Source organism: Ovis canadensis, chromosome 7 (genome assembly GCF_042477335.2).
Source record: "Ovis canadensis isolate MfBH-ARS-UI-01 breed Bighorn chromosome 7, ARS-UI_OviCan_v2, whole genome shotgun sequence".
In the NCBI taxonomy this organism is placed as follows: Eukaryota; Metazoa; Chordata; class Mammalia; order Artiodactyla; family Bovidae; genus Ovis; species Ovis canadensis.
In genome coordinates, this window is record NC_091251.1 from 30,299,312 (window position 1) to 30,324,683 (window position 25,372).

The following is a 25,372-nucleotide window of genomic DNA, read 5'->3' on the forward strand; positions in this document are numbered from 1 at the left end:
TTGTCAGGTTTTGGTATTAGGGTGATGGTGGCCTCATAGAATGCATTTGGAAGTTTATCTTCCTCTGCAATTTTCTGGAAGAGTTTGAGTAGGATAGGTGTTAGCTCTTCTCTAAATTTTTTGGTAGAATTCAGCTGTGAAGCCGTCTGGACCTGGGCTTTTGTTTGCTGGAAGATTTCTGATTATAGTTTCATTTCCGTGCTTGTGATGGGTCTGTTAAGATTTTCTATTTCTTCCTGGTTCAGTTTTGGAAAGTTGTACTTCTCTAAGAATTTGTCCGTTTCTTCCATGTTGTCCATTTTATTGGCATATAATTGCTGATAGTAGTCTCATGATCCTTTGTATTTCTGTGTTGTCTGTTGTGATCTCTCCATTTCATTTCTAATTTTATTGTTTTGATTTTTCTCCCTTTGTTTCTTGATGAGTCTGGCTAATAGTTTGTCAATTTTATTTATCCTTTCAAAGAACCAACTTTTGGCTTTGTTGATTTTTGCTATGGTCTCTTTTGTTTCTTTTGCATTTATTTCTGCCCTAATGTTTAAGATTTCTTTCCTTCTACTAACTCTGGGGTTCTCCATTTCTTCCTTTTCTATTGCTTTAGGTGTAGAGGTAGGTTATTTATTTGACTTTTTTCTTGTTTCTTGAGGTATGCCTGTATTGCTATGAACTTTCCTCTTAGCACTGCTTTTATAGTGTCCCACAGGTTTTGGGTTGTTGTGTTTTCATTTTCATTAGTTTCTATGCATATTTTGATTTCTTTTTTGATTTCTTCTGTGATTTGTTGGTTATTCAGAAGCGTGTTGTTCAGCCTCCATATGTTGGAATTTTCAATAGTTTTTCTCCTGTAATTGAGATCTAATCTTAATGCATTATGGTCAGAAAAGATGCTTGGAATGATTTAAATTTTTTTGAATTTATCAAGGTTAGATTTATGGCCCAGGATGTGATCTATCCTGGGGAAGGTTCCATGAGCACTTGAGAAAAAGGTGAAATTCATTGTTTTGGGGTGAAATGTCCTATAGATATCAATTAGGTTTAACTGGTCTATTGTATCATTTAAAGTTTGCATTTCTTTGTTAATTTTCTGTTTAGTTGATCTGTCCATAGGTGTGAGTGGGGTATTAAAGTCTCCCACTATTATTGTGTTATTGTTAATTTCCCCTTTCATACTTGTTAGCATTTGCCTTACATATTGCAGTGCTCCTATGTTGGGTGCATATATATTTATAATTGTTATATCTTCTTCTTGGATTGATCCTTTGATCATTATGTAGTGGCCTTCTTTGTCTCTTTTCACAGCCTTTGTTTTAAAGTCTATTTTATCGGATATGAGTATTGCTACTCCTGCTTTCTTTTGGTCTCTACTTGCATGGAATATCTTTTTCTAGCCTTTCACTTTCAGTCTGATGTGTCCCTTGTTTGAGGTGGGTCTCTTGTAGGCAGCATATAGAGGGGTCTTGTTTTTGTATCCATTCAGCCAGTCTTTGCCTTTTGGTTGGGACATTCAACCCTTTTACGTTTAAGGTAATTATTGATAAGTATGATCCCGTTGCCATTTACTTTATTGTTTTGGGTTCGGGTTTATACACCCTTTTTGTGTTTCCTGTCTAGAGAATATCCTTTAGCATTTGTTAGAGAGCTGGTTTGGTGGTGCTGAATTCTCTCAGCTTTTGCTTGTCTGGAAAGCTTTTGATTTCTCCTTCATATTTGAATGAGATCCTTGCTGGGTACAGTAATCTGGGCTGTAGGTTATTTTCTTTCATCACTTTTAAGTATGTCTTGCCATTCCCTCCTGGCCTGAAGTGTTTCTTTTGAAAAATCTGAAGTTATCCTTATGGGAATCCCTTTGTGTGTTATTTGTTGTTTTCCCCTGCTGCTTTTAATATTTGTTCTTTGTGTTTGATCTTTGTTAATTTGATTAATATGTGTCTTGGGGTGTTTCACCGTGGGTTTATCCTGTTTGGAACTCTCTGGGTTTCTTGGACTTGGGTGATTATTTCCTCCCCCATTTTAGGGAAGTTTTCAACTATTATCTCCTGAAGTATTTTCTCATGGTTTTTCTTTTTGTCTTCTTCTTCTAGGACTCCTATAATTCGAATGTTGGAGCATTTCATATTGTCCTGGAGGTCTCTGAGATTGTCCTCATTTCTTTTCATTCATTTTTCTTTTTTCCTCTCTGATTCATTTATTTCTACCATTCTATCTTCTATTTCACTAATCCTATCTTCTGTCTCCAATATTCTACTATTTGTTGCCTCCAGAGTGTTTCTGATCTCATTTATTGCATTATTCATTATATATCTAGGTCCTTGTTAAACCTTTCTTGCATCTTCTCAATCCTTGTCTCCAGGCTATTTATCTGTGATTCCATTTTGATTTCAAGATTTTGAATCATTTTCACTATCATTATTCGGAATTCTTTCTCAGGTAGATTCCCTATCTCTTCCTCTTTTGTTTGGTTTGGTGGGCATTTCTCCTGTTCCTTTACCTGCTGGGTATTCCTCTGTCTCTTCATCTTGGTTATATTGCTGCGTTTGGGCTGGCCTGTCTGTATTCTGGGAATTTGTGGAGTTCTCTTTATTATGGAATTTCCTCACTGTGGTTGGGGTTGTATCAGTGGCTTGTCAAGGTTTCTTGGTTAGGTAAGCTTGTGTTGGAGTTCTGGTGGGTAGAGCTGGATTTCTTCTCTCTGGAGTGCAATGAAGTGTCCAGTAATGAGTTATGAGACGTCTCTGGTTTTGGAGTAACTTGAGCTGCCTGTATATTGAAGCTCAGGGGTGTGTTCCTGTGTTGCTGGAGAATTTGTGTGGTATGTCTTGCTCTGGAACTTGTTGGCCCTTGGGTGGTGCTTGGTTTCAGTGTAGGTATGGAGGTGTTTGATGAGCTCCTATCAATTAATGTTCCCTGAATTCAGGAGTTCTCTGATGTTCTCAGGATTTGGACTCAAGCCTCCTGTTTCTGGTTTTCAGTTTTATTTTTACAGTAGCCTCAAGACTGCTCCATCTATACAGCACTGATGATAAAACATCTAGGTTAAAGATGAAAAGTTTCTCCACATTGAGGGACATCCAGAGAGGTTCACTGTTTTTGAAGACAATGACCTGCTTTTCTGGATGCCTGATGTTCTCTGCTAGCATTCAGAAGTTGTTTTGTAGAATTTACTCAGCGTTGAAATGTTCTTTTGACGAATTTGTGGGGGAGAAAGTGGTCTCCCCGTACTATTCCTCCATCATCTTAGGACCACCCCTCTGTGATCCACTTTAATTAAGTTTTGTGTATGGTGTGAGATGGCAGCCCACTTAGGTATTCTTGCTTGGGAAATCCCATGGACAGAAGAGCCTGGTGGGTTATAGTCCATGGGGTCACAGAAAGTCGGATGCAACTGAGTGACTACACACACACACACACACACACACACACACACACACGCACACACACACGGTGTGAGATGTAGGGGTCATGATTCATTTTTCCCAAATAGAAATGTCTGTTTTCTCCATCACCATTATTCAAATGGACTTATTTTCCACCATTTAATTAACCTGCTTTCTTTTTCTTTATTTTATTTTATTTTTTATTTTTTAAATTTTAAAATCTTTAATTCTTACATGCGTTCCCAAACATGACCCCCCCTCCCACCTCCCTCCCCACAACATCTCTCTGGGTCATCCCCATGCACCAGCCCCAAACATGCTACACCCTACGTCAGACATGGACTGGTGATTCAATTCTTACATGATAGTATACATGTTAGAATTCCCATTCTCCCAAGTCATCCCACCCTCTCCCTCTCCCTCTGAGTCCAAAAGTCCATTATACACAGCTGTGTCTTTTTTCCTGTCTTGCATACAGGGTCGTCATTGCCATTTTCCTAAATTCCATATATATGTGTTAGTATACTGTATTGGTGTTTTTCTTTCTGGCTTACTTCACTCTGTATAATTGGCTCCAGTTTCATCCATCTCATCAGAACTGATTCAGATGAATTCTTTTTAACGGCTGAGTAATACTGCATTGTGTATATGTACCACAGCTTTCTTATCCATTCATCTGCTGATGGACATCTAGGTTGTTTCCATGTCCTGGCTATTATAACCAGTGCTGTGATGAACATTGGGGTACATGTGTCTCTTTCAATTCTGGTTTCCTTGGTGTGTATGCCCAGCAGTGGGATTGTTGGGTCATAAGGTAGTTCTATTTGCAATTTTTTAAGGAATCTCCACACTGTTCTCCATAGTGACTGTACTAGTTTGCATTCCCACCATTCACCATTGCAACGAAAAGAATAAAATACTTAGGAATATATCTACCTAAAGAAACTAAAGACCTATATATAGAAAACTATAAAACACTGATGAAAGAAATCAAAGAGGACACTAATAGATGGAGAAATATACCATGTTCATGGATCAGAAGAATCAATATAGTGAAAATGAGTATACTACCCAAAGCAATTTACAAATTCAATGCAATCCCTGTCAAGCTACCAGCCACATTTTTCACAGAACTAGAACAAATAATTTCAAGATTTGTATGAAAATACAAAAAACCTCGAATAGCCAAAGCAATCTTGAGAAAGAAGAATGGAACTGGAGGAATCAACTTGCCTGACTTCAGGCTCTACTACAAAGCCACAGTCATCAAGACAGTATGGTACTGGCACAAAGACAGACACATAGATCAATGGAACAAAATAGAAAGCCCAGAGATAAATCCACACACATATGGACACCTTGTCTTTGACAAAGGAGGCAAGAATATACAATGGAGTAAAGACAATCTCTTTAACAAGTGGTGCTGGGAAAACTGGTCAACCACTTGTAAAAGAATGAAACTAGATCACTGTCTAACACCGTACACAAAAATAAACTCAAAATGGATTAAAGATCTAAATGCTTTCTTTTTCAAAATTGAGTTATAGTCAAATGAGTCTTTCTCTGAACCTTCTCTTCTGTTCCATCTATTTGTCTACCATTATGCCAAGACTGTACTGTCTAATTATTCTAGCTTTATGCATGGAGATATTTGGGGAGATCATTAATTTAAAAATTTTATTTTGCCTAATTTTTATGTGTAAAGAAATGATATTTGGTTTTTAAAAATATGGTTAAGTAAATTAAAAGAACTTTTTTGGTAATAATGAAATAAAAATTCAAAGTGATATTATATTGGTTAATCATAAGTTTATTTTCATCAGGTGTTACATAAAATCATCAGATGATATCTTAGATTTGATTAAATATAATAATTTTATTAACATACCCAATATCTATGTTTTATGAATCTGTGGATTCATTTCTTTGACTAATTATGGGAGCAGGAATATTCTGAGGCTTTATATTTCAAGTGTTGATCTCTTCCACTTTCTGCTTCTTCAGCACCTGCTAGACATGGTATGGGCCTTCTTGTTCTATTCTTTGTTCCTTAAAAAATTTCCATCATTCTTACTTTTCTCTGCTACATTTGTGTGTGATTTTTATTTCTTTAATGTTTCTTCCAGTTCACTAACCTTGTCTTTAGTTTTGTCTAATCTGAATTTCAGTCCATCCACTGAATTTTTAATAATGACCAGAACTTTCTAGAAGTTCTGCATGGATTTTTAAAAAATAAATACTCAAATATCTTTGTAACATATTTTTTCTCATGTTTTGATTCATTTTATTTATCTAATAATTTTAAACATAGCTATTTCATAGTCTTTATCAAGTTATTATATTTCCTTAGTTTTTTGGTAATTCTACATTTATTGCCTAAAATTTATGCTTACTCTTGCTTATAGCAGTGTTTTTCATTAATCATCTGCAGTTGTCAGAATGCTGTAAGGGCTTCCCAGGTAGTGCTAGTGGTAAAGAACCACCTGCCAACACAGGAGATGCAGGAGACACTGGTTTGATCCCTGGATTCGAATGGTCACCTGGAGTAGGGCATGACAACCCACTCCAATATGTTGCCTGGAAAATTCCATGGACTGAGGAGCCTGGCAGTCTACTGTTCATGGGGCTGCAAAGACTAAGGCACCACTGAGCAACAGAGCGACTGAGCATGCACGTGCATGTGTGCGTGCATGTATGTGCACATGTGCACACACACACGCTGTAAAGTCTGATTTGAGTTTATGTCTTTCTAGTGAGTTTTTCCTGTAGTGGTAAGGGTAAGAATGGCAGGGACCATTTTTTTATGAGGAGTCTTGGGTTTCCCTGGTGCCTCAAATGGTAAAAAATTTGCCTGCAGTGCAAGAGAGCTGGATTCGATCCCTTGTCTGGAAGATCTCCAGAGAAGTTAATGGCTACCCATTCCAGTATTCTTGCATGGAGAATTCCATGGACAGAGGACCCTGGTGGGCTACAGTCCATGGGGTCACAAATAATCAGACGCAACTGAGCATCTAACTCTTTTTTGTTAGATCATGTATGTGGTGTAAATTTGAACTAGAAATTCAAGTGTAGAAAGGCCTGTGATTGCGAAATTGAGGCTTTTTCTATTTCTCCTCATAGTGGTTATATCTAGCTCTCTTAGATTATAAAGACTGGAAATCTCTGTAGTCAGAGTGTCATTTCCTGCTTATTAGTCTGGTTTTCAGTTCCTTTTTATTTTCAGGGGATTACAACAGTGTATAGAAATAAATCAGACTGAAAGAGCAGCTTGCAGCTAGACTGACTGATAATTGCCAGGTAATATGTCATAAATAAATGTAAAAAGTAGGTATGGATATTACTGCTTTTGGATAATAGAGGCAGGTAACTAACTTTTTTTCATGGTATATAAAAAGATGATTCGAGTTGTTGATATGATGGTTTACATATATTATTCCTCATATAATATGTGTCTGTATTACAGTGATGGCTATAGTAAGTAATTTTAGAATTTATAAGCCTTTTTATAAAAAGGAACACTTTTTTCTTTGTTTTTTTTCAAGCTTATTCAGTGCTTTGTTTTAGTTCTCAAAATGAAGATAATTACCCCTACATATTTTAACACTGACTTTTTTGTGTAACAGAATAGGTAACAAAACGAGAGCTGTTGTGATTTTATTACAGTCATCTTTGTTCTCTTTGCTGTGTGCCAAAGCCTCTGTCTCTTCACCCTTCTTCCTTATTCCCCTGCAGGAGGCTGCTCTAAAAATAGCTCCAGTAATAGATGTTCTTTCTACACAGGGTCAAATTGCTGAATCATTTAGTCCTTTTGTGAAGTTTAGGAATATGGAAAACAGCGTCTGAGCTGCGTAGGACAAACATGCTTCTAAATTGGCAGGTCATTATTCTCTTGAAAAATAAAGAATTGTATTCTTCTCAATAACCATATAGTAAATAATTTTTTAAGTCTATTTTTGAAGAATATATATATATTTTTTGGGTGCTTTGTAATATCTTTTTTTTAATAATCATATATTTTATTTATATATATATTTTTTAAAATTTTAAAATCTTTAATTCTTACATGCGTTCCCAAACGTGAACCCCCCTCCCACCTCCCTCCCCATAACATCTCTCTGGGTCATCCCCATGCACCAGCCCCAAGCATGCTGTAGCCTGCGTCAGACATAGACTGGCGATTCGATTCTTACATGATAGTATACATGTTAGAATGCCATTCTCCCAAATCATCCCACACTCTCCCTCTCCCTCTAGAATATATTTTAAAAATCTATAAAATGGTTTTGTGTCTTAACTTCAAAACATATTTTGAATGTGATTCCCAGAAGTGTGTTTTGTTAAATATAATAATTTGATATTAAGAGGTTAACATATGAACTGTAAATATTCCCCTGTATGTAAATATTTCATCTTCTTTTTCTTATCTTAGGTATGTTATTGCCTCTTTGGAATAGTTTCAGTGCCTGTGAAATAGTTACCTCCAGAAAAGAATTTCTGGGAGGATTTGACACTTGACAGTGAAATAAATATGCTGACATTTTCTTAACGTTATAAGGATTTCACTTTCTTAATTATCTGTAACCCCTTATTTTAACTTTTCTCATTATCCCAAAATAATTATATGCAGATTGTTGAGTGCTGGCTTCCCGAATGTAACACCAGAACAATCTGCTGATAAAGAACAGTTGAGATTATTACTTCCTGACAGGAAGAGCACATTTTCTTGACACAGTCTTAGTCATATTTTAAGAACCAAGTCACAATATGTAATTTTGAGATTTCTTGGGGATCTTGTTTAAGGTGGGTCTTTCAGTGCACTGGCTTCAGATTGATGAATTTATGACATAATAGGTTACCCCCTGGTGGCTCGGATGGTAAACAATCTGCATGCCGTGCAGGAGACCCAGGTTCAGTCCCTGGGTTGGGAAGATTCCCTGGTGAAGGAAATGGCAACCCACTCTAGTATTCTTGCCTAGAAAATTCTGTGGACAGAGAAGCCTGGTGGGCTACAGTCCATGGGGTTGCAAAGAATCAGACACAACTGAGCAACTAACAGATTTCAGATTTTCAGGTTAGGATTGTCTGGCAGAACAAGATAAGCTTTTCAAAGTGAATGTTGGACCATGATACTAAACTTTGGTTTTCTCTGGTGTTAATTACTGTCTCACTTCTCCATTAATTGCAGACTCCCCAACAGAACTCTAAAATTCTTCTCTATGTGGGCAAAGATCTCAAGTAATCTCTCTGTTTCATTTTCTGTCTTTGAAGGTACCCTTTCTAGCCCTTTTCCTCTGTCTCTAATGTAGATTGGTTGCCCTTAGGCCTGCTATGGAGATGACATCCTTGAGTTTCTCTTATCTCTCTCCAATAGTGAATCGACTTCCTGGATCTCATGTATCTACATCTTTAGTTCACTCTCATATTAGAGCAACCATCTTCTGGTAACTTTCAGCAGTCTTTTTTTTTCTTCTGTAAATAACTCATGCATAGATAATTGATATAAATAGAATATTTCTTTTTGTCTATTATAATGCTAGAAATTCATTACAGAGTATATCTTAGAGTTGCTAGAAAAATTAAAGTTATAATTTTCTTATAGGAATGAAGTTTGGAACAACAACAATGATTGTGGGTAATTATTTTGCTTTTTAAAGTTTTGGAAAGGCTATCTCCTGAAATGATTTTGGGGTATATGTTGTTGAATTCTGAGTTTTAATTTTTCAACTTGTGAATACTTTTTATACCTCTATCAGATGAGAGTTAATAATTTTGAAAATTTGATAAAAAACTTCTGGTAAAATTTTGCTTCTTAAATGAAAATAAATATAAAACATTATAATCAAATAAACTTAAAAAACCCTTTTCTCACAATTCATAACCTGATGTAATTTGAGTTTATATTTTAATAATAGAAAAACTGTCTTGAAAGGTGTGTCTGTGTGTCTGTAGTCTTTGATGGTGGTAGGCTGGGGCCCCAAAAGGAGACTATTTCTTAAAAAATTGATGGCACTAGTTTATTTCCCTTCCAAAAACCAGTTGCAACTAAATAAAGCAAACAATCTCCAATTTCTATTGTCCTCATAATAAAACAAAATATGAAGTTCAGAACTGGATCACTTTCTCTTTCTCCTCTTATCTCCTCTCAGTTCAAAATGCTTGCATCTCATAATAGCCAGCATTCTCTTAAATCTGCAGTTAGGCTCAATGTATTCAAGCCTCAGTACAATCTTGTAGTGGTTTTAGTCTTTTTCTGGAAAATTGGTTTAGTGTGCCCACCATAGCCATTCCGCTTCCTGTCATAATGCCTCTTTCCTTGGGCATACAGAGAATCCTTGCCCTTTTTGTACTGTCACTTTGTGGGATTTATACTTGCCTACTCCTTAGAGAAGCCCAGTGTGTTTTAGGAACGTTCTCCATGTTTGTGAGAGTGATCGCACAGAAAAAAGCAGATGTACTTTTTTTTTTTAAGATGCCTTGATTCAAAGGAGATTCAGGCTACTGCTTCTCAGTTTTCTCCCAGTTAGATGTCAGCAAACAATGCTTATGCCCAGAAATATCTCCCTTAGATTCCAGGAAGAATTTAAGAGAAGAGATTCCTCAGACAGGCTTTCAATCTGACTGTAACTCTAAACTTCCGGAGACCGGATAGGAAGCCAGCTATCCTTTCCTTTTGGAAATTACAGCCCTGGAAACTATATGGGAAAATGTCTTCAGCCAGATTCATTGCTCCTATGTCCTCTAAAAAATCAATGAGACGTGGCTCTGCCACAGTTCTATCACTTTTATATTTTCTTTGTATAACAAGTTTTTAAAAATAAATAAATGACTTTTTGGAAAAGCCGAACTTGTCTGTAATTTTGATGCATTGGCCTACATTTTTATTTGGTCTTGGAAATGGTAGTTTTAAAAGGGAGGAAGGAAAGAGGGGGAGGAAGAAAGATGATGACTAATGGAAAGAGTAAGACAAGTTTTGATTGGGTTTAAATATTGGTCACAATTTATGTAAAATGTACATTTTTATATTAGCATCATTCAGTTGGATATAACTAGAAATTATTATAAATAATAAAAGTGAAAAAAATTTAATATTAGAAGTATTATTTAATACTTTCTAATATTTAATATTAGAAGTGCTCTTCAGAGCAGAGCACTGAAGTCAGGATAACTGGAATCTTGGCCTACTTTGGCTTCTGTGTGTGTGACAGTATGTTTCCTGGTCACCTTTCCACCCCTCTCCCACACTGCCCCTGCCACAACCTCAACCGTTTTACTTTTTCTCATGTGAACAATGAGATTGTGGACTAGGTAATTACTAAGCTTCCTCTTAAGATTCTGATATTCCAGAATATGTCAGACTTTTCAGGAGGTTTGTGTCTTTTAATAAAATTAGTAAAAAATCATTTGGGCCAAAACATTTCAATATTTGCTGATGGTAACTGTATTTAAACAGCAGTGTTTTGCTCAGGGGTGCTGCACCTAAACAGAACAGCATAGATTTCCAATTGTAAGAACCTTGGATTCTTGCTTAGATTGGAAATTGCCCTTCCAGTACCCTTCATTGACAGTGATGATGATCTACTTTGAGCATTATGGGGGCATTGTCAGTGTATTGATTCATCTGCAACTGAGTGGTACATTTCTGTGGGTTTGAGAATAGTGAGGTGAATGGCTCTGAAATTCTCAGTACTGTTTGGAAAGCTGATTGCATAAATTTAAAATTTAAAGTGTTTGAACAGATCCTTTTCCAAGTGATTTTTAACAAATGTTTGATCATACTGTATTTGTGCTACAGTTGAAAGGCTGAAGTAGCATTTTGGCTCCTTTCCCAAAAGCATGCTTGAAGAGGCTAGCAGCAGCAGCAGCATCTCCCTCTGTTCTCCTCAGTGCTTTTTACCTTGCGAGTGGTGCAGCTTGTTCTGCGGATGTACTAAAACCCTCCCATTTAATCTGCAGTGGAGAAGAATGGAGCTCAATGCCTAGTAGCATTCAGTGGTCTAGTAAGGTTGCAGTAACTAGCAATGACTATGTATTTCAACAGCTGAACAAGAAGACATTTTATAATATATATATATTTTTTCCTTTCAGCTGATAGATTTTTGCTTTCTGTTTCCTTCTAGAGAGATGTGGATAATTTGCCCTGCCTCCAACGTCTGTTTCTCAGCTTCAACAATATAGCTACGTAAGTGGAAACTCCCAACTTGTCATGTATTAATAATTTGATTGTGTGGGTTCTAATGCTTTAAATTAAGATTGTAAATACTTTGGAGTATTTCTAATGATATGTAAGATTTTCAACTGGGAAATGACAGGGCCATCTGTGACAAAGTTCTCTGTGGAAAAACAAAGCTCTTGTGTTTATTAGCGCTTCTGATACTAAAGTGATGACTGGTTTAGTATAGTATGTGCTCTTTATAGTTATAGTTTAGAGTTGCTCCTTTGTAAAACATGTATGTGGAAATGTCAACATATATTCTGCTGTCCTTTGTTTGACACTTACTGCACTAATCAGTTGAATTAGAATTTCTTTCATAAATGATCATCTACAATCTGTGTAGCTACTGAGCAATTTTGATATAGCAGGTTATACTTGTCACTAATCCACTTGCTAATTAGGCCGTAACTTCTAACTTGGTATCCCTACTTGGAGAACTAATGCAGCTAAACACTGTGTATTAGAATATATGAATGTATAAATGTTGTTTTATAAATATTTGAAACATATCATCCTTTCTGTTGTGTTGATGTCTCATTCAGTGTCAATGTGGAAGATTTCAGAACTGAAGCTGAGACAGGCAGTCAGACTTTTCAGGGCAGAATGAGTAGCCACCCTTCCCTGACTCTCTCCTTCTCTTCTCCCTTGCCCCTCAGTTCTTTAGTTCCACTTCAAGACTGTTCTCTGAATGTACTTTTATAGAAGGATAAGAACTAAGTATAAAAGAGTTGAGAACATATCTCTTCCTCAGTTCTAGGTCTATGCTTCTGACTATTAAAAACCAGTTGAGCTTTTGCACAATTTCTGTTTCTACCTTTTTCCTATGTTAGCCCCCATCCCTGTACTATATCTCTAAAAGGTAGCGGTTAAGTCTAGATGGTGAATTTTGCATATAGGCATTATTTCAAAGAAAATACCCTTAATCATTTCCTTTTTTTTCTTTGTGTGGAAATGCTATGTTTCTGAAATACTTTTAATGTGCTCTTCAGTTTATGTTGAATCCTGTTCCAGCTGCCTCCCCATCTTGTTGGAAGAGTAGAATTTATTTTTAATGGCAATAGAAGGAACACTCAATTTTCTTTAAGGAGTTTCTACCTAAAGACCATTAACAATTGTTTTGAGAAGATAGTGTCTCGTTTTTAAAATGTGTTGTTTCTCATGTCTCACAATATTAGCTGCTGAAGGTGCGGCAAACCCTTAGCTTCCCCCAACCTGTGGTGGAACTTACTACTTTTGCTCTTGTCTTGTTTATGGGGAGTAATTTTAAAAGAGATATAAATTTGGGTGTATGGTGGTTATGACATGCCCACTTCCTCAGGATACCTCAACTTCTAAACTCCTAGCTCTATAGGGAGTTGATCTTAAATGTCTGTATTTAGGGAATTTTCTTCCCAACCTGAAAAGAAGTTTTATCTACTCAATGAAATAAATATGTGATTAATGGGATTAATACTTATGACTTTCTATTAAAAGTGGGATTTATTGAGAAATTGAGATAGAAGGAAGGGTTTTCGTATTCTTACTGATTGCTTTTTTGTGTGTTGCTGCAAAGGCTTAGCTCTTTACCTTTCTCTAATATATCCAGATGACCTGCTTTTGAGGTCAAGTACATTTTCTATTTTCTGCTTTGTTCCTGTTGATGCATGTAATCCAACAGATGGTATAGAGAATATATTGGCTCTTGGGCAGGGGACAGGAGGAATTGGAAAGTGCAAGCCCTTTTCACATTTCCATGAGTTTTATTCAAGACACAAATATTTCAGTTGACTGGGATGGTAGATGATCTGTAGTGTTAATTGTGATGTCCTTTCATATCCTGCTATAGTCCTGGCACGACAGAGTTGCATAACTTTCAATTCAGTGGTCCAGGAGTAACATACAGGAAGAGCAGAAATAGCAGTATAAAGGTGAAAGTACCTTTTAGGACTTTCTCTGGATAACTTTCAAATATCATCCAGCAAGTGAAATATCCAACAGTGTATCCATTTTGGGGAGACAAAAATGTACTGACTGTTAAAGTAGTAAGGCTTCCTAGATTTTGACCAAGTTGTTGGATTCTTAGAGGCCCATTTGCATAAACTATTACCTGGTGGAAATTCAGAAAGTTCCAGAATGTTATAGCACCCCAACTGAACTTAGAGAGCTCCAACTTGGGGTAAATAGGTACCTATATTTAATGATGGGTTGACTATGGCCTTGGTAGACAGGACCATTTTTGTATGTTTTCCTGTAGATATTAGAACAGGCATTTAGTTCTTCTGGTAGGCATACAAGATATATTAAGAGAATGAATGACATATCCACATCTGTGTATCTGAATAAAAGTGATGCCTCTGGTTAAAATATCCCTCAGAGCATGAGGAAGACAGAAACACAAATAGGTAATTATAATACAGTGAGTTAAACTTAGTTGTGGTCAAATGCAGATATACTAGAAAATGTAAATCAGTGTAGAGAAGAGAAGTTAAGGAAAACTTCCCAGAGGGAGATGGTCCCTAGACCTCAGTAAAGTGATAGTCCTTGGACATTCCAGGTAAGGGTACAACCTAGGCGAAGTAGATGTAGAAGGCTCAGAGTGGACTCTCTAGGCCCACCCTCTGGGAACCTGCAGTGAGATGCTTGCCCCCTTCTCCTCCTAACTAGCTCCAGGTTCTTCCTCCAGCCCATGGAAGGCTGGAGGGACCTGCCAAAGTACACTTTGCAATGCTCACCTTGAAGGAAATATTCTGCGGCTAATCAAGAGAATCAGCTGTGTCTAGTTCGTTCTTCAGGCGTGTTCGTTCCATTATTCAGCTCTTCTGAGGTGCTATTGTCTGCTTGATTTGTTTTCTTTGTCTTGGCTCTCATGATCTTAATTTCCAAGTAGTCTGCATTTTTTGTAATGGCTTATTCTTTTTAAAAAATTATTTATTTATTTCCCTGTAATAGGTCTTAGTTGTGGCATGTGGGATCTTCATTGCCAGATGCAGAATCTTGTTAGTTGCAGGATGTGGGATCTACTTCCCTCAACAGGGATCAAACCTTGGTCCCCTGCACTGGGAGCACAGAGTCTTAGCCATTGGACCACCAGGGAAGTCCCTCTAATGGCTTATTCTTGTTTTATGAATGAGGTAAAGTTTTTTTTTTAATTTCTAGAATTTATTTTTCTCCATTACCTACACGTGTTCTTTAAATTAAACAAAAATACTTTCTTTCATCCATTCATTTGTTCTATGATTTTTTGTTCTTGTTTATATATGAGGATTTATATGAATTTGTTTCCTTAGCATAATTTAGAAATGTCGCTGTGAATGCAAGTTATAAGATCTCTGTCTGTGGAGGATGTAGGAGGGAGGAGGAAGGCTATCCAACCAGTTGGACTTTCCTTTATGATGTTCACAAGAAACTCGCCTTCTGAGAATGGGGGCTCCTTTTACATCTTGGGCCAGATGCACTTACCCAAAGCACAGCCCTTCTTCCCTCACCATTTTCAACCTGAGGACAATTCAGGAGTCAGCCTTTTTGAGGGTAGGAGGCTAGCAAATTGCTACCAAACCCTCCAGTAGTTACTGGACAGCTGACCCACATCTGCTGGCCACACTTTCTCTCTCTGATTCTGGGGAGTATTCTGAAGTTCTGCCGGTAACATTTTCTTAACTCTTCATACTCTTCATTTCAGGCTCTAGCAATTTGGGGTTTTACTGATTCCATCTGCTTTATATCTTCCAGAAATTCCTTCGTGCTCTGGTCTGCTGATAGAACTTTTTCTGGTTTTCTAGTATTGCTAAGGATATTTTTGTACTTTTATATTCAGTCATTTCAAAGAGGTTTTGAGAGGGTAGAGAGAGGTCAGATCACACACCAAGCAGCCATTGTCATAGCTGTCCTTACTTTGAGTGATTTGCCCCCCAAAGGCCACCCGTAAAAATATCCTTGGCAGCTTTAAAAACACATAGCCCTTAAGTTCACTGCTGGGTAACCTGCTCCAATAAATCTGGAGTAGGGCCAAGGATCTGTATTTTTTTAAGGCTTCTCAGAGAATTCTGATGTTCGGCTTGATGCTAGATCTGGGAACCATTGAGTTATGGCACCCCCAAATAAGAAAATTTGTTAACTAGCAGATTACTATTTTATATAAAATTTCCCTTCACAAGAAAAATCTTCTAGACAAAAGTATTTGTCAGGGATAGATATGTACTACCATCCAGAGGTAGTTTATGATCTGTAGGCAAAACCCAGGGTGTTTCATCTCCTTTCCACTGAGGCTGTGCAGAGCTCTACTCTTCATTACAAGGTTAAGGTATAATTGATTCTTTCCTGTCTGTTTCATTCTCCAATGTAGAAAGTTTTAACAAGCTTTTTTCTTTAAAAAAAAAAAAAAGAAGACACATTTATAATTTGAGTGTTTTCCTTGCTTAAAAAGGAATGGTTACTATTGCTCCCAGAAATAAGGAGACATTAGTATCCCTGGGAAAAGAGTCAAATACTAGTCAAGGTCAAGTGTCAACTCAGGACTCTTAGTCTCATGTATTATTTTTTAAATTGTGGTTAAATACTCATAAAAGTACCATCTTAACCATTTTAAAGCACACAATGAAATGGTGTTAATAAATACATTTACACCCTTGTGCAGTCAGTCTTCTGCTGCACAGAACGCTTTTCATCTGGCAAAACGGAAATGTTATACCCATTAAACAACCGGTCTCCCTCTCCAAGGCCCTGGCAACCACCGTTCCACTTTCTGTCTCTGAATTTTTGACTACTCTAGTTATGTCATGAATGTGGAGCCATGCAATATTTGTCTTTTTGTGATTGGCTCATGTCACTTTGCACGATGTCCTCAAAGTTCATCCATGTTGTTGCAGTTCAGTCTCTTAAGTCGTGTTGGACTCTTTGTGACCCCCATGGACTGCAACATGCCAGACTGCCCTGTACTTCACTATCGCCTGGAGTCTGTTCAGATTCATGTCCATTGAGTCAGTGATGCCATCCAACCATCTCTTCTTCTCTTGTCCCGTTCTCTTCCTGCCTTCGATCTTTCCCAGATTCAGAGTCTTTTCCAATGAGTCAGTTCTTTGCATCAGATGGCCAAATTATTGAAGCTTCAGCTTCAGCATCAGTCCTTCCAATGAATATTCAGGACTGATCTCCTTTAGGATTGACTGGTTTGATCTCCTTACAGTCCAAGAGTCTTCTCCAGCACCACAATTCGAAAGCATCAATTCTACAGTGCATAGCCTTCTTTATGGTCCAACTTTCACATCCATACATGACTACTGGAAAAACCATAGCTTTGACTGTATGGACTTTTGTCTCCAAAGTGATGTCTTTGCTTTTCAATATGCTATCTAGATTTGTCATAGCTTTCCTTCCAAAGAGCAAGCATCATTTAGCTTCATGGCTGCAAGTTCATCCATGTTGTAGCATGTGTAAGTTTCCTTCCCTTTTAAGAATGTATACTTATATATTATTCTTTAGGTGGCATGGAACTAACTAGGAGAGGCAGATGCCAGAATGAACCATGCCTACCTCTTCATCCACATTGTTTTCCCATAGAGCCCTATGAACTTGCCTTGTTCCACTGAACTTCCTTAAACATAAGCATGCTCTCCCTTGCCCATTTAGTCTTTGCATTTACTATGGCCTCTGACAATAATATTTTTTTCTACCTCTCTTTGTCTGAATAACACCTGATGATCCTATAGATCTCAAGGGTTCTCAAATTTTAATATGCTTAAGGATCATCTGGAGAGCCTGCTAAAATGCACTGCGTGGGGATCCATCCTCCATGGATTCTAATTCAATAGTTTTAGATGGGGCTCAGGAATTTGTATCTTTAGCAAGTTGTGCAGCTGTTTTAAAAATACCACTGATCTGTGCTTTCCAGACTTTGAGTCAAAACCCATACAAGAATCCTAGTCAATTTTAGTTCAAGACTGGAAACATAAAAGCAGAATAGAAAATGTCAAGAGTTTCTCACACATTGTAAGGGTGAACACTGTCTCATGAGAAGTTTGCAGTTTTAGTATATATGGATGTATCTATGTATACATTTGTATGTGTTTGTGTATGAATGTTATTTTGCTATAGATATTTGGGAACTGGATTACAATGTAAATATATTTCTCACCATGAATTGGGTTTAAAAAATTTAGAAAACACTGTGGAGTCTCAATTTTGGGAGCATGGACTACCAGCGAAGTCCCCAGATAATTCTTATTATAATCATAAAGTTTCATTTTCCTTTGTGTTAGACTAATTTATTCAATGTGTGTATGTGTGAGTTTTTCTAAAAGGAAGGATTCTTAAACTAAAATTAAACTAAGACACGGTGAGCAGGCTGTTTTGCACACCTAGTCTCATACTGGGTTCACACTTACATAGTTGAGAGGCTGATAGCTATTCACGGCAGTAAATTAACATTTTAATGTATTGATGTGTCAAAGGCCCTTTTGGGTTTTGCTAATGTGAAGGTTCTAGAAGTTGTGGACATTTTTGGTACATATTGCTAAGGGGGAATTTTGGTCTTAAAATTACTCGTGATTGTATGTTATATTGGGTGATTGTTTCTAGGTTGAGAAGCACAATTATGGTGAATTGAGATCAGTGTGTTTTATGATTTCTGTTTTGTTTTGGTCTACAAATTCAAAGTATAAGTAGAGTAAATCCAAAATGCATTTAGACATAAAGTATATTAAGTAACTTCTCCTGGTGCTATTCCTTATAACTTGTAGAAAATACTTCCAAAAAGTGTTTGAAGTATTTTGCAATAACAGTGTCAAATACAGTGAACATAAACATTTAAAACAAAGGTAAGTGACTGTAACATTCCCTTCTTATCTTCATCTTATCTTGTTTTATTTTAATTGAAGTACAGTTGATTTATAATGTTGTATTAGTTGTAGGTGTACAACAAAGTGTTTTGGTTTTCATGAAAAGAGATGTACAAATTTGAAACAAAAATGTTTACATATCTGTTTTATGTCCATTCCACCTCCCCACCCTACCCCCACCCCAACCTAAATTGCTATGTTGATCTCTTAACCCATGGTACCTCAGTATGTAACCAACCTTATTTGAAAATATGGTCTTTACAGAGGTAGTGAAGTTAAAAGGAAGACATTAAAGTGGGCTCTAATCTAGTAAGACTGATATTCTTATAAAAAAGATGAAATTTGGAGGCAGGTATACAGGGACTTCCATGGTCGCTCAGACAGTAAAGAATCCACTCGCAATGCAGGAGACCCATGTTCTGTCCCTGGGTTGGGAAGATCCCCCAGAGAAGGGAATGGCTACTCAGTCCAGTATTCTTTCCTGGAGAATCCCATGGACAGAGGAGCCTGGGCAGGCTACAGTCCATGTGGTTGCAAAGAGTCAGACCTGACTGAGCACACACACACACACACACACACACACACACACACACACACACAGGGAGACTGCCTTGTGAACATAAGGACAGCTATCTACAAGCCAAGAAGAAAGGCCTAGAACAGATTCTGCCTCCACAGCCCTCAGAAAACAACAACACTACCATCGCCTTGATTTCAGACTTCTAGTCTCCAGAACTGTGTGATAGTAAATTTCTGTTGTTTAAAAATGTGAAAATAAAGCAGAGGCGAGCAGATATTGAAAGGAATGAACAAACCAGTTAATTTTATGAAAAAAGCAAGGTCAAAATTAATCATGCCAAAACCCCAAGTATATACTCCTAACTGCAGAACTTTCAAATTTGATCTTCTGGAGTAACTTTTGTTCATCCTTTATAATTAAATACAAACCCCAAACAGAAGAATTATTTTCTTTTTCTATTATCTATACCATACCTCTTTGAGTTCTGTAACATCTATTTTGATGTATGCCCAGTTATAACTTAATTATACAGGGGTAAGGGTAATTCGCTCAGTCGTGTCCAACTCTTTGCGACCCCATGGACTGTAGCCTATCAGGCTCCTCCGTCCATGGGATTTTTCCAGGCAAGAGTGCTGGAATGGGTTGCCCTTTCCTTCTCCAGGGTATCTTCCCAACCCAGGAATCAAACCCTGGTCTCCCGCATTGCAGGCAGACGCTTTACCGTCTGAGCCACCAGGGAATAGTGTCAGTTATTATCTGTCACATGGTAGGCATGTAATTATTGTTCTTTTAATTAATGAAAAAAAGAAACCAAAGTTTAAAGGTGATGTTCTTCAATATTCACAGACATTTTTTTAATAGCCCTTTCCAGCATGTCATCTTGTTTGGTTGTCTAAGGACCCAGTTTGCAGCTAATTCACCATGGCTATCCCCTGGAATATAAAATAATAAAAAGTAACTAAAACAAGGAAGGCAAATTAAAATTATTTTATGGATTATTTTATTGATTATTGATTATTTTATGGATTATTTTATTGGATTATTAGAAACAACTGTAACAGATATCTTCCAGACTAAAAGCTTTCCTCAGTGACTTAAGATTTTAGCAGTTACTTTTTGAATATTTGAGTAGATTCAGTGTTGTTTTGAAGAAAAACTAAGACTGTTTCAGGCAGTTTCTGAATTATGTAACACAAAGATAAGATAGGCCTCTTATTTATAAATATATGTAAAATAGTCATTTTAAAGTCCTTGTCTACTAATTCCAATATTCCAACAGCTGTGTCATCTCTGAGGCTTTTACAGTGACTTGTTTTTCCTTTTTGATACATATATTGAGTTTTTTTTGCTTTCTCATATCTGGCAATTTTTTATTACATTCCTGGCATAGTGAATATTACATTGTTGAGAATCTGTGTTATGTTGTCTTAATTTGAAAGTTGTTGAATTTTGTTTTAAAGGTAGTTAACATACATGAATCAAGGCAAATTGGAAGTGGTAAAACAGGAGATGGCAAGAGTGAACGTCGATATTCTAGGAATCAGTGAACTAAAATGGACTGGAATGGGTGAATTTAACTCAGATGACCATTATATCTCCTACTGCAGGCAGGAATCCCTCAGAAGAAATGGAGTAGCCATCATGGTCAACAAAAGAGTCTGAAATGCAGTACTTGAATGCAGTCTCAAAAATGATAGAATGATCTCTGTTCATTTCCAAGGCAAACCATTCAATATCACAGTAATCCAAGTCTATGCCCCAACCAGTAACGCTGAAGAAGTTGAAGTTGAACGGTTCTATGAAGACCTGCAAGACCTTTTAGAACTCACACCCCCAAAAGATGTCCTTTTCATTATAGGGGACTGGATTGCAAAAGTAGGAAGTCAAGAAACACCTGGAATAACAGGCAAATTTGGCCTTGGAATACGGAATGAAGCAGGGCAAAGACTAATAGAGTTTTGCCAAGAAAATGCACTGGTCATAGCAAACACCCTCTTCCAACAACACAAGAGAAGTCTCTACACATGGACATCACCAGATGGTCAACACCGAAATCAGATTGATTATATTCTTTGCAGCCAAAGATGGAGAGGCTCTATACAGTCAACAAAAACAAGACCAGGAGCTGACTGTGGCTCAGATCATGAACTCCTTATTACCAAATTCAGACTGAAATTGAAGAAAGTAGGGAAAACCACTAGACCATTCAGGTATGACCTAACTCAAATCCCTTATGATTATACAGTGAAAGTGAGAAATAGATTTAAGGGACTAGATCTGATAGACAGAGTGCCTGATGAACTATGGAATGAGGTTCATGACATTGTACAGGAAACAGGGATCAAGACCATCCCTATGGAAAAGAATTGCAAAAACCAAAATGGCTGTCTGAGGAGGCCTTACCAATAGCTGTGAAAAGAAGAGAGGCGAAAAGCAAAGGAGAAAAGGAAAGATATAAGCATCTGAATGCAAAGTTCCAAAGAATAGCAAAATGAGATAAGAAAACCTTCCTCAGTGATCAATGCAAAGAATTAGGGGAAAGCGATAGAATGGGAAAGACTAGAGATCTCTTCAAGAAAATTAGAGATACCAAGGGAACATTTCATGCAAAGATGGGCTCGATAAGGAACAGAAATGATATGGACCTAACAGAAGCAGAAGATATTAATAAGAGGTGGCAAGAATACACAGAAGAACTGTACAAAAAAGATCTTCATGACCAAGATAATCATGATGGTGTGACCACTCACCTAGAGCCAGACATCCTGGAATGTGAAGTCAAGTGGGCCTTAGAAAGCATCACTATGAACAAAGCTAGTGGAGGTGACGGAATTCCAGTTGAGCTATTTCAAATCCTGAAAGATGATGCTGTGAAAGTGTTGCACTCAAGATGCCAGCAAATTTGGAAAACTCAGCAGTGGCCACAGGACTGGAAAAGGTCAGTTTTCATTTCAATCCCAAAGAAAAGCAATGCCAAAGAATGCTCAAACTACCACACAATTGCACTCATCTCACACGCTAGTAAAGTAATGCTCAAAATTCTTCAAGCCAGGCTTCAGCAATACGTGAACCGTGAACTTCCTGATGTTCAAGCAGGTTTTAGAAAAGGCAGAGGAACCAGAGATCAAATTGCTAATATCCGCTGGATCATGGAAAAAGCAAGAGGGTTCCAGAAAACCATCTATTTCTGCTTCATTGACTATGCCAAAGCCTTTGACTGTGTGGATCACAATAAACTGTGGAAAATTCTGAAAGAGATGGGAATACCAGACCACCTGACCTGCCTCTTGAGAAACCTGTATGCAGGTCAGGAAGCAACAGTTAGAACTGGACATGGAACAACAGACTGGTTCCAAATAGGAAAAGGAGTACGTCAAGGCTGTATATTGTCACCCTGCTTATTTAACTTCTATGCAGAGTACATCATGAGAAACACTGGACTGGAAGAAGCACAAGCTGGAATCAAGATTGCCAGGAGAAATATCAATAACCTCAGATATGCAGATGACACCACCCTTATGGCAGAAAGTGAAGAGGAACTGAAAAGCCTCTTGATGAAAGTGAAAGAGGAGAGTGAAAAAGTTGGCTTAAAGCTCAACATTCAGAAAACTAAGATCATGGCATCTGGTCCCATCGCTTCATGGAAAATAGATGGGGAAACAGTGTCAGACTTTATTTTGGGGGGCTCCAAAATCACTGCAGATGGTGACTGCAGCCGTGAAATTAAAAGACGCTTACTCCTTGGAAGAAAAGTTATGACCAACCCAGATAGCATATTCAAAAGCAGAGACATTACTTTGCCGACTAAGGTCCGTCTAGTCAAGGCTATGGTTTTTCTAGTAGTCATGTATGGATGTGAGAGTTGGACTGTGAAGAAGGCTGAGCGCCGAAGTATGGATGCTTTTGAACTGTGGTGTTGGAGAAGACTCTTGAGAGTCCTTTGGACTGCAAGGAGATCCAACCCGTCCATTCTGAAGGAGATTAGCCCTGGGATTTCTCTGGAGGGAATGATGCTGAAGCTGAAACTCCAGTACTTTGGCCACCTCATGCGAAGAGTTGACTCATTGGAAAAGACTGATGCTGGGAGGGATTGGGGGTAGGAGGAGAAGGGGACGACAGAGGATGAGATGGCTGGATGGCATCACGGACTCGATGGATGTGAGTCTGAGTGAACTCCAGGAGTTGGTGATGGACAGGGAGGCCTGGCGTGCTGCGATTCATGGGGTCTCAAAGAGTCGGACGCGACTGAGCTGACTGACTGAACTAACGTACAGGAGAATCAGGTTGTGTTCAGGTTTATATTTAGGCTTTTTCAGGCAGGTCTAAAGTAATCTTTTTCTACAAGTAAAGTAATAAGCTTTGCATCTATATTTATTTTACCTTGACACTAAACACAAGATTTCTCCATCAAAAGCAAACCAATTATTTATCTGCAGAGTATCTTTGCACTGGTTTCCAATGTTCCATTTTTCCTCACAGGTTTATATGATGAAGGCAGTTGTCTCCCACATGTACAGGGTGGAGGGTTTCTGGCTCTTGAGTGGAATACAACATTTTTAGTTTGGGAGCTTATGTAGGAGCTGCTTGTATAGCTTCACCTGTTCCCCTCCAGAAAAGGAGCAAGAGACAGACAGACAGATACATGCTCACACACACACATACAAGAGACAGACAGACAGACAGAGATGGGGAAGGCTTCTTGGTCAAATGACCTTTGGAATGTAAACACACAGTTGTAGGAGATAAAATTCTGTGTCACCGGAGAGGTCTCTGTCTATGCCATCACTTTGAGCCCACGTGGCAGTTTTCTTTGCCCATGCAGAAATATGAACATCTGAGCACTGTTTCCCAATATAGAGCAATCAGCACCTGAGGCATAGCATTGCTGGGATCTCAGCCGTATAGCCTGGGTGTTCCCCATGGTCTCGGTCTGGTTGGAACTCCAATGTCTCCGAGCTCTCTATGCTCAACAGGTACACTTTTCATCTTTTGGCCCCTCAGTAGTTATAATTTGCTAGGCTTCCTGGAGCCACACTGTGTTGGTGCATATTAATTTCAGCCAAGACTTCTGTGCATGTTTTTGGAGTTTCTTCCCTATACAACTCCTTATTCTCCACTGTCCAGCCCTCTGCCTCAAATTCCAGCAGCCCCAGCAGACCCAAACTCTGACCTCTGTTTGATCCATGCAGTGAGACTTCTGTCCTCTTTTTGACTCCTCTTCCCTTTCTGTGATCTGAGAAGTGCCTCCAGGCAGAAAGCAAGATTAAAGTGGCTTTCATGTGTTTCTCTTCTCTAAGGACCACATCTATCCTGTCTGTTGTTCAATGCTTGCTTCAAATATTTTGTCAGTTTTATAGTTGTTTACATTGAGAAATTGAGTCTGATAACCCCATAGCCAAAACTGCAAGTTCCTTCTACCGTATTTTCAAATTATCATGTTGTATATAATCTTTGCGACCTGTCTAGTGTATAGAAGATGCAAATTCCCTTAAATTAACAATACTGTATTTTTGAATCTAAGAACAAGGGACTTAAACCTAATCCTGAATTGGTAGATGTGCAGTTGCTGTCAAAAGCCTTCCTGATATTTAAAATAAGCCATTTAGAAATGAGCTAAAAATGTATTGTAAAAATCGACTTCAGGATCATGTTATTTGTCCAGAAATCTGCATGCTCTGTCTTTACATACTTAATCTCCCTATAGAAATTCCTTCAAAAACTGTGATTTAATGTATTTTAATATTTATTGAAGAGATTGAGGAAAAAGCTAGTTAAACCAGAAAATTCTGGCTAGAGAAAGATATAACAGTAGAACACAGGTTTAGTTATGGGTTAAAGTGAAAAGAGAACATTATGAATGTATGAGTAAATTATTGGGATGCTTTTAATATACCCAAATATGCCTACATAGAGTCGTTCCTGAGTCCATGTCTGAGGGTGCAGGATCATGTCATTCTCAAAATAAAAATACATTTTTCTGTTTCCTATGGATAAGTACATGTTATCTAAAAGGTGTGTTAAATTATTTAGGAGTACATTTATAAGAATTGTATGTTTCTATAGAAGCTGTTGACTTTTGATGTTTGAAGGGTGATAGTTAATCACACCCTTTCTCTTCGGCTCTAAGTTTTGAATCAATTGAAAGATACAGTGGTTGGATATATGGAGTACAAAATAGCAGAATGCAGTTTAGCTATGCATCTACAGTGAGGCTTCCTAGTATATCTCTCCTGGATTAGATTTTCAACTCACTGGCCAAAGAACTGGAAAACAGAGACCTCTCTCCTTGGGAACAATGAAGCTTAAGAAAACACTCCCATCCTGGAGACCCGGTGGCCTGAAGAAAAATAAGAGAAGCTGGGCTTCTTACGTATGCACATCCCCCTGTGAGAGTTTACCTTGTAGGAATTATGTGTGTGTGTGTGTGTGTGTGAGATGGGTGAATTATTTGTTT

At 37.8% G+C, this 25,372-nt stretch overlaps 1 protein-coding gene across 5 annotated transcripts in view; it reads left to right on the plus strand.

Moving 5' to 3' along the window:
• The window catches only part of LRRC49 (leucine rich repeat containing 49), a 155,074-nt gene that overhangs the window by 46,709 nt on the left and 82,993 nt on the right, over positions 1-25,372 (plus strand). For all 5 annotated transcript variants that reach the window (XM_069595530.1, XM_069595531.1, XM_069595533.1 and 2 more), the window contains one exon: positions 11,492-11,553. In XM_069595530.1, the coding sequence (XP_069451631.1) occupies positions 11,492-11,553 (62 nt within the window). The remainder of the gene's footprint in view (positions 1-11,491; positions 11,554-25,372) is intronic.